Here is a 10,475-nt window from a genome sequence, read left to right as displayed (position 1 = left end):
TATATATATACAGCATCTCATCTTAACGTTTTCCTCTACACAACGGTTTTGGCGAAAATTTTATCTGCCTGATGAGCAGCGGTATTCAGATTCCCCATCAAAATTGAATTCATTGGTCGGTCTGTCAGCAGCAGGGGGTCGTCGTGAGTACCTCGGCTGAGTAGCGCTTCGAAGTGCCTATGTTGCTGTTGTGAAATCACCGGTAGTTTTATCTGTTGAAGATTGCGTAGTGCCGTCACTGGCTTTCTTGCGACTCCCATGTTTGACCTTGAATACCTGCCCCTCTTCCTCGGGGATTGTCAAAAACACTGACCAATCAGTAAAGAGGTTGTTTTGGTCCGTTGTCGGTTGGTCCCACGTGTGCGCAGTCAACGTGGTGTCACGCTACTCAGACTTATTTCGGACCAAGTCTTCTATTTTTGTGCCTTTGAAGCTAGAGGCCAAGGTCTTACGCAACTGACAATGATGATGATGGTGTTCCACTAGCCATCATAATTCATGAGAAGTCGACCTAGAAAGTGCATATAAAATGTGTTAACTGACAGTAGGCAAACTAGTGGTCTCTGGACCCCGGAAACGGGTGCAAGCGGGACAGCGGCCTGAATAGGTGGATGGTGCACGTGCAGATACCAGCTTTGGTGTTAACTTTCCGGGAGAATTTCGATTTTTGCGCGAAAAATCAGCGGCCAGTTTTTAGACTTGCACTGATCCATCTTATGGTAATTTCACATGAGAGTGAGAGTGTAACTCACAACTGCAAAACACACGAAAAAAAGTGGATGCCTTCTGAATTCCTCACCGGTCAGAGTGTTGTGAACCTCACACTAACAAGAGCCACTTGATGCGTTTGGAGACCTGCATCGCACGTTCCAGGCAGTCGGTACGGTGCGCTCTTCCTTTCAGACGCCTGTTTGCGTTCTCAATGGGGATGCAGGTCACTTTTCCGAAGTTGACCGACTGGCGCTGCACATAAATGGCCAGCGGGCACGAAACACATTGTGTCTCAACTCCCCGTAAATTGGCATATGCCGAAGTCTACGGGGTTATTATTCGGTCGCAGTATACAAGCTTGCTATACAGTGGAATATATGTTGCCTGCGTTCGGAGATGTATGAGAAATAAGACAAATTGTTTATGAAACTTAGGTGCTTCTTGTTCGCTTGGTGTGCGTCAAGTTAGTTGAGCATGTCACAGCCAAATACAGTTTTGGTAGCCCAAATCTTTGGTACCTTTTTATCCATTACGAACTTCTCGCTTCGATAATACTCATCGGTAATCTCGAATAAGTTGAATGATTTGCACTGGAATCTCCTGATCACGGACTTTCCAGTTTGAAGTCGCCGAGCCGTATGAGTTCATAGTGTCTTCTCTATGGAGCGAATCAACCAGCGGAGTTCCAGGGGTCACCGTTCTTGGACTTCTATCGTTCATCTTTTATGTGCGGAGACGTCCAAATCCGCTTTCTTTGCTATAGATGCTCCACTTGAAACTGCGAATGCCCATTAAATAACAGTGGTCACGCAGTCTAAATGTTCTTAGACTCCGTAACCCTGCAACATGTTATCATTCACCTGTCCATGTCGGCGGAAGATCCGTGGTTCGAACCCAACCTTTGCCTCTCGGCTTCTACCTAGACTTGGGTAACCTGGCAATCTCCCAGCCCTCCTGCTTCCTTTTGGTTGTATGGCAGTTAGTTACCGAAAGCGTGCTACAGCTGAACGATTCCTGTCCCCCAAACTCAGATAGCTGAATTAGAATGCGCCGACATTATTCCGTTGGGTGATGACTCGGAATAACTCATGGGTTTCAACATCAGCACGTGGGAATCTGCTCAACCAAAAATAGGGGATGAACTAATCCAACAATTTTCCCATTTCAAAAACCTTGGTTTCACCATTTTGCCGATCNAGAGCCAAAAGACTCAGTGGTTAAGGCACAAAGTTACTGATAAAAAGAAGTAGGCCGGCCCCAACTCTGGCACTTTGACTGCTCCTGTCTAGGCCTAGGCGATCTGCTAGCATTCTAGCTCTAGTGGTTCCTTTGGCTTGGCATTTAGGCACCGAAAGGGTGTTACGTCTACATATTCAACTGACGGGCTCAGGAGAAATTCAATGGCGTACAGACAAGCCTTCATTCAACTGAACACTGTCTTTTGGAAAAGGACTGGTTACTTTATTATCCATAATGCGGTGTTCAAACCAAAATCCGTCGACCCTTGTTTTTTGCCTGCAAAAGATAGCTCGTACGATCAGGAAATATTCAAAAGTTGGAAGCTTTATATCACTGGTTGTCTCCGACATAGAGTGAGAGGTGTCTGTCAGTGGGAACTGAAAACGCTGTCACTACCTACTCCGCTTATGTTAGCTCCTTCAGCAACGAAGTCTGCAATGTTTTAGACATCGATTGTGCAGGATGTCAAGAATTGTAAGGAAAAGGGAAGAGCTGGTTCAGTCAGGGGTGACATGGAGTGGTCCCTATGTGGTCTATGTAGACCGTCATGAGTCGACACTGGACTTCTACTTGTGCTACTTGGCTGGATGGCTCAAGTTGTTAGAGCGCGAATTTACTGACCAGAAGGTCCATGGTTCGAACCCGCCTCCCGCCTCTCGACTTCCCCTGTCTAGGGCTTGGACACCTGGCATATCTCAGCCCTCGTGCTTCCTTCGGGTGGCATGGCAGCTAGGCACCGAAAGGGTGCAACAGCTGAACAATTCAATCCAATCGTCCTACTTGTGCAGACCTCTCAGCCAGTTGGTATGCCTTGACCATGTATACAAGATACACTTCAATTCAGTTTATCCTGTTTGACGATATAGTCGTCAGATGAGATCGTTCAGCTGTAGCACCTTTTCGGTGCCTAACTGCCATGCCACCCAAGATTCGCGCTCTAACCACTTGGGCCATCTCGCCCCGATCTAGTCGTCAGAAAGTAGACAAATAATTAGATCGGAATAGATTGGTCTACATCATCATTATGACTGATAGTATTACATCAGTGCTCAACACTGATGTTTCGCTGCCCTACAGCCATGATTTGTTTGAAAGCCCTATTTTGAAGCAAAAATAAAAGGGGAGGCTTACTACAATCAGTCCGAAGTCCCTACACCTCCAGACACTCATTCAGGCAATTTGCATAAAAACTGACAACAAGGACACCATCGACATCGATTAGCAGCCATATCTCTGTCTGTCTCATTACGTCCAGTTAATATAATGGTAATGCTGACGGGTTGGCTTTATTCGTGTAACTGCCGTTGTAGCAGGTAATGTTTGCTTTTATAGCTTGATCGTGACTGCATTATCGAAACCGAGAAGTTTTGAAAGTTAGGTACCAATATTTACTTATTTTTTAATTCTGCTGGATTACTGCCGACATTGAATCTGTGTAACAGGTTTGTCTTTTTGGAACAGGTATGTAGTGGAAATGTATCGTTAATCAGTAAGCGCTAATCAGTCATTGAGGAAAACGATTGCTTCTCGCTCCATACATCAGGTAACGTGAGGCCATTCGATGGTGCGAAAGCCGGGCTGTCCAAGTCTCTGGTCTCCGATCTCGCTTGAAACCTAAAAATCTCCCCTTTGGAGTTTCCCCAGTTGATGACCACTTTCGTAGCATATCACAACAACTCAGTTTTTGTCCGGCCTCAGTTCTTATGTAGAACGGAATCCGATGGAGTGACTACTCGTGTGCTTCTAAATTATCCTTATATTTTTGTCTTATTTCAGCTCCATGGTGGAAGTTGTGTACGGTCCTTGAGTTCTCCGCAATCGACCCTTTGTGATCGTCTTATCGCGCCTGCGCCCTGTTCTTCTCCATCCAGGAATTGGTTCTGTTACACAATGAACGTGATTCAGTTGAATGGAGTTAAGGTTTACAACTTGACAGCAAATAGAGCATTGCCCGAGTGGGCTTCGAGGGCGGAGAAACGTAAGAAAATGTCACAAGATTCAGGCATTGCTCGGCATATTGAACTGATCCAAGAATTGGAAATGCCTGATTCTGCTACCTATATCACCTCTTCCCCCGATGGCCAATATCTTTTTACTTTGGGCAGATATAAGCCCAGAGTTAAATGCTACGAGCTTGGTAACTTGTCCTTAAAATTTGACCGTTGTGTGGATTACCTTCCGTATCGAATGGAGATTTTGAGCGATGACTATTCCAAATTTGTATTACTTGAAGAGGAACGCTGGGTTGATGTGCATGCCGCTGGTGGACACTTTTTCAAGTTCCGGATTCCCAAACCAGGAGTCGATATAGCCTACTCTCCATTCACATGCGATTTATTTATCGCATCGTCACGCAGTTCCATCTACCGAATGAACTTGCTCGAGGGTCGATTTAACACACCTCTTGTCAGTTCACACTTGGACGGCACAGCCCATGGTTTTACTGCTTCCGCGTACGGGAAAGAACACAGTCTTTTGTTGGCATCTTCTTCTCTAGGTCGGGTTGATGGATGGGATGCAAGGACAGGTGAATGTGTATTTGGGATGAACGTCTCGGAATATGCTCCCCCGCCAGAAGATGTCCGTGATCCGTACACAGGGAAACGAAAATCGGGTACGGGCAGTGTAACCTGTCTCAAGTACAAGGATTCCTTAAATGTTGCCGTTGGGACTGTGGATGGCATGGTTTATTTATATGATTTGCGACAGAATCGCCAGCCCTGGCACATCCGTGATACAGAATTTCGGAAACCTGTAAAAACTGTCGAGTTCTGCGAAGATAAACTAATTGCGCTGATGCCACATTGTCTAAAGTGCTGGTTCATTGAAAATGGGAAGATCTTTGTTGGCTTTGATACCGGGCGTGCTGAATGCAACTGGATGCACCACTTTGCTAATAGTGGTCTCATCATGCTCGCTATGGAATCACCCAAGATTTCCACCTATTTCATCCCTTTGTTGGGCGAGGCCCCTTCTTGGTGTAGTCATTTGGATCGGCTGGTACTTGAGTGTGAACCAGATGTTACTACTATGTACGACGGATATAAGTTTGTAACACGTTCTGAACTGTCTGAACTGGGGATGTTGGAACTGATTGGAACTCAGTTTTTGCGCGCCTATATGCATGGATACTTTGTTTCCACTCGTCTTTACAATAAAGTCAAGGAAAAACTTGGATTGCTATCAGAACCTTCCCCCGCTCCTCTCAAACCGGCTCCTTCTGCTTCCACTAGAACAAAGCATGATGTTGATTTCAACGAGGAATTATTGGAAGCAGCTGTTGACACTCGTTTTGCCAAACTAACGAAACATCCAAAAATGACGTTTAACGTGAACGACGAGGAGTCAGATCTAATGCGTATTCATCAAGCAAGACTTATCAAGAAGCGGAAGAGGAAAGCGTTGCGAAAAGATCGAGCTCAACGTGCTCAGGCTTTGGTGACACAGTCTGCAGACCCTTCATAGTGTACTGTTTTGTTTCTTTTGTTACGCTGTACATAAATACACATTACTATCTCTCTGCATTGTCTCTCTTATTATGCTACCTGCAGGCGTTTGGTGAATAACTGCAAATCGATTCATAAAACCTATTTGTAGAATGAATCGCGGCCGTCGTCGTGGCGGACCAGGTTTGACAGGTCTTAGAGACGGAGTGAAGCGACGCCTGTTTGACCCTCACTCAGTCCCAACCAAACCGGATGCAAAATACGAGGTCAATCGCTTGGTTCCTCTGACCTCTACTAAACCTCTGGTGCATAGTTTGCTCAGTCTCCGAGCTTCCGCTGCTTCTGGTGACTCCTCAGTCATCGGGACGCAAGAGGAGGAGCAAAGTCATTCTGACAAGCTTCGGAAAAATTTGGTGAGTTGCTGTTAAAGGCTAATAGGTCCAACAATAGGGATATCATTTAGACTAAGTCCTTGATGAAGTAATGAAGCGCTTTTTTGTTAGTGAAGTCATCGCTCCTGCGATACGGTTTTCCCGCAGTGCGCACTAACACTACTAGTACGCAGAGCGTGGACGACAAGATTGGATACAAGTGCCTAGTTGGATGTGACTTACATAGATTTTTTGAAAACATTTGACGAAATTTACTGTCAGTGTGGATTTGGCGCATTTTCACAGCCTCACTGCATCACCTAATGGGTCGGATGTTCGCGACTTATCCAATAAACTAGACTCCTAATTAGCATCTGGTATTTTGTGTCATACTCCATTAGACAGACATGAATGTGTGGTTGGTATTAGTATATATTTGGTTCTAGGCTTTATGCTGATATTACAGAAGCTATCCCCTAGCATTACAGTATGTTGACTGAGTCGCGAGGCTTTAGCCACTCCGAAACAGACTCGCTGTGGTTAGCATTATGGTGCAAGAATTGCCATTGGTTCTCGGGACCCGATTTTACAGGTCCAAATTATTGTCCCCATTATGTGGGTGTCAATGTGGTCCAGATGTGTAACTTAATGAATACGAGGAGTATTACTTTGGGCGAGATGGCTCAGGGGTTAGAGCTCGAATTTACTGACCGGAATTTCCGCGGTTCGAACCCAGCCGCTGCCTCTCGACTTCCCCTGTTTAGGCTTGGCTAACCTAGAAGCCCTCGTGCCTCCTGGTTGCATGGCAGTTAGGCACCGAAAGGGTGCCACGGCTGAACGATTTTTTAGAGGAGTATTACTGCAGCAAACAGTACCCACGGCGAGTCCGATTCAGCAACATTGCGGACACCGTCTTTCGATCGCCATCCTAGGAGAGATCACTCATGGGCCTCTTTAATTGTTCCTCATCTTGTGACTTTATGTTATGCGGATAACGCTGTGCAGATTGACCACCCGTGTCGAGAACTAGCACCCATCCGTACAACAGTGAGTGCTGTCTCATCGGGAGCTTATTGATTTGCCAGCGACCGAAACTTAAATGTATTGTATTGGATAGTATTCACCTAGTTGACGAAAATGTGAGAATTCGCTCCGGTGGTGTAACCTTTATCCATCCACCAATCTTCATGAACTCCATACCAGAATTCAGTGGGGTAAGTGACACCAAACGACATTAGTTGATGTAATGCGAATCGACAAACTGTATGTATCAGACCGGTAGGTGTGCACTGTAAACCGCCCGATGAAGACCAAGTGGGCGGCTCTGATTTGTTTCAAATGGTCTTGGGTGTGTACACTCGGAGTGAATTCAGCTAACACACAGAACACCGGAATTTTTTAGGAAATGAAAAAATATATAAAACTGCACTGCATAATAGTTGTGTACTAAGGGGACGCATTACACGACTGCATCTTCGAACCATTAGGTAGAGAAGCATTGCTTATTTACTTTGTGGACCTGGTCTAAGCATTTTATAGAAGGTATTCCAAGTTAAAAATGCTCTCCTTCTAGGTTTTCGTTGTCTTAAATAGTAAACCACCTGCAGGGCTTACCAAAATACCCATCAGACTGGGTAACCAATGAGATGAGTAGTTCACACTTTATGCACTTCATTAGCTTGCAATCAGTTTGTTTTTGTTCGGATCATGGAACTATTCCATCTGTTCAGTAACAGTCCATTTAATCATACTAGTGTATCAACTTGGTGGGCTCGTACGATCGTCATTTATTCCTGCCGTGTGGGTACTCACGAACAAGTGAACGTTTTGTTGCCCATCGAGATTCCGTTTAGACCGTAACCTAATATGACAACAGAATCCACTACGACTGGTTGAATCTTGGTTAATTTCGAATATGCTGCGCACTGATGCCCTTGACTGATGGTGAGACGTTTGCAACCAATTTGCCCAGCTCAGTGAGCAAATCAGCGACAATTTGTTGTTCTGTGTTGATCAGTTCTGTTTTCCAGCTTCGCTGCCTTCCTTTCCCATTTCAGTGTTTCAGCAGTTACTACCTGGTATACAAGTCATGTTGATCCATAAAACCACAAATGGCTTACTCCTTTTTCGGGACAGTGCAGCGGCAGTGACAGTGATCAAAGAGAAAGACAGACGGACAAATCTGGTCCAATGCAGATGTGGTTGCGATCAAGATGCCAACCCTCAGAAATAATGCCGTTTTTAATACCATTTTCTCAGTTCGTCTGAAGGCACTAAAGATAATTAATAGATAATAACCGTCCAGCTGGAACACCTTTTGGGTGTCTAGCTGCCATGCCATCCGAGGAAAGAACGAGGGCTGAGATACCGCCAAGTTGCCCAAGCCTAGACAGAAGCAGTCGAGATCCCGGGGTTGGACTTCAACCACACATTTAGCCAAGTAGTGTTCTGACAGCAAAACACGCTCGTTACTGTTCACGTTACAGAGGCCAAGCGGTTTCGCGCTTTTGCCAACCGTCGGGATAACTGTCATACTGAAAGATCCGTCACGAGGAGACTGGACCTTACCGTGGTGTGACGGTTTTCACACCTCAGCGACCCATTGAGCTATACTGTAGGGTGCCCCGTGACGCCCACAGGGTCTCTCATACCAGGTTGGTCAATGGTTAGGGGTCTCCTTGTCCTTCAGGTTGGGGGTTGGAACATGTGGCAACTTGTTCCGTAGAAAGATAAGATAAAAATAATCGTTCAGCCGTGACATCCATTTGGTGCCTAGCTGCGGTGCCACCCAAAGGAAGCACGACGGCTGAGATACTGTCAGGTTGCCCAAGCCTAAACAGGGGAAGTCGAGAGACAGAGGTCGGGTTCGAACCACGGACACTCGCGTCAATAAATTGGCGCTCTAATCACTGCGTCATCTCGCTCCCTGTTCCGTAGAAATGGTAATGCATTGGCATTTCCTGCCAGACATCGCGGCTAGGCTTTTGAGCCAAAGACTTCGATTGCTGCTGTTTAGATGTGAGCGCCCTGACAGTATCCCAGCCCCCGTACAACCATGACATTTACAGCTAACAATACTTTCATGCCACTTTCGGCCGTTCGCGTGGTGCCATCAGCCGGGTCGCCTTACTGCATGTAGCAGGGCTGGTAAGCGAAAACAGGCTAATGCTGCTCCCTTCTTTTTCTTTAGCATACTCTTTCTTCCCTCTCTTCCCATCCCATTGATAATTCTCTTGTAGGCCCAGTACTTAGCACTGATGACTCCGTTCGTCTTGTATCGGTTTTGCATGCGGCTGTCACATAACACCGACATCCTCAGGTATCTTCAAATCAATCTTTAAGCCTCGATACCCGGTTTATCTGGCCGCCTTCAATCTCTGCACCCTGAAGCAAGCAGGACAACAATCTGCCCTTGCACTCACACTGGACTCGCTTGACATTGATCTGTAGTGTCTCAGAGACAATAATTCAAGATGCAAGCACAGTGGTTGAACTAATTCCTCATTACTCTCCACTCACTTCCGGTTGCGAATCTCTGGTGATGGGGACGCTGCTGCGGCGGGATATGCAAAGGTCGGTATCGTCCTAATTCACCGGGCGGAAGTATCCTTACTTGACTGGATACCTGTTGATAGTCGCCTCTGTGCGCTTTGTCTGACAATGTTTGTGAAGGAGTCTGACAAGCGGCAAGTTGATAGATGTCTGTTTATCGTGTCTGTCTACGCACCAACTAACTGTAGCTCCGACGCCGTCAAAGACGGGTTTTACGACGCCCTAAATGCCCTGCTGTGGCGAGCTAAAAGCTCAGATATCGCGGTAGTTGTCGGAGATTTGAATGCGCAAGTGAGCAGGCTTAACGTATCTGAGACTTAATTAGGAGGTCCACATGGATTGGGCGCGCTACATACGAACAGTGGGGAAGGATTGCTTTAGCTATGTGCTGATCGCATGCTGTTTTTATGCAATACCAACTTCCGAAATAGCCGAATTCGTCTGGCCACATGGTGTCCTCCGACGGCAGGTCGGCCACAAACTCAAATCGACCACATTGCCATCAGTTACCGATGGCTCTGATCAATAACTGACTGCCGGTTGTTTTGAAACATTTGTGGACTCTAACCACGCGCTTCTCTCTACGTTTTCCAGGGCGTGCGGACAAATCGCTTGGCAACTGAGAGACTGGCAGATCCGTATGTTAGACGAATTTACCAGAATCGTCTTCTAGAGTCTCTTCCAAATGCTTCACCATCAGATGTGGACTCAAACTGGGACGAGATTACTGCCTCTTTGCATGGTGTTGGGAATTTCGCCTGTAGTGCGACCCAACCAGGCGCACCCAAGTACTGGATATCAGATCAAACAGTGACACTGCTTAAATATCGGAGAAATATCCCAGCTGTCAAGTGAAAGTGAGCGTGCGAGCCGACCAGAAAGCCAACGAAATGGAAGAGGCCCAGAAAGCCGGTATTGCCCGAAGATCGTTTCAGTTGATCCTTGCGACCGGTCCCCGGAAACCACCTGTGTGCGAAACCACCAAGGATCGGAATGGAGTGAACATCTTGATTAAAGAAGACCTGGACCGATTGGCCGAATGCTTCGAAAATCAATGAACATGACCATCAGCTGGCACCCATCAGGAGCCCACAAGTGACGTAGAACCCTTAATGGCAAATGTGGAACCGCCTACTATCTCGGGGGGGGGGGGGGG

The 10,475-nt window shown here is 46.4% G+C and overlaps 1 protein-coding gene across 1 annotated transcript in view; it reads left to right on the top strand.

The window, feature by feature from the left end:
* Positions 1 to 2,624: 2,624 nt before the first annotated feature.
* The window catches only part of T265_04944 (hypothetical protein), a gene marked incomplete at both ends in the record, with an annotated part of 23,475 nt that continues 15,624 nt past the window's right edge, over positions 2,625 to 10,475 (top strand). The window contains 3 exons of the mRNA XM_009169812.1: positions 2,625 to 2,732; positions 3,856 to 5,396; positions 5,548 to 5,809. Of these exons, the coding sequence (XP_009168076.1) occupies positions 2,673 to 2,732; positions 3,856 to 5,396; positions 5,548 to 5,809 (1,863 nt within the window). The remainder of the gene's footprint in view (positions 2,733 to 3,855; positions 5,397 to 5,547; positions 5,810 to 10,475) is intronic.

Source organism: Opisthorchis viverrini, assembly GCF_000715545.1.
Source record: "Opisthorchis viverrini unplaced genomic scaffold opera_v5_90, whole genome shotgun sequence".
NCBI classification, from domain to species: domain Eukaryota; kingdom Metazoa; phylum Platyhelminthes; class Trematoda; order Opisthorchiida; family Opisthorchiidae; genus Opisthorchis; species Opisthorchis viverrini.
This window is presented reverse-complemented; position numbering and strand designations above follow the sequence as displayed.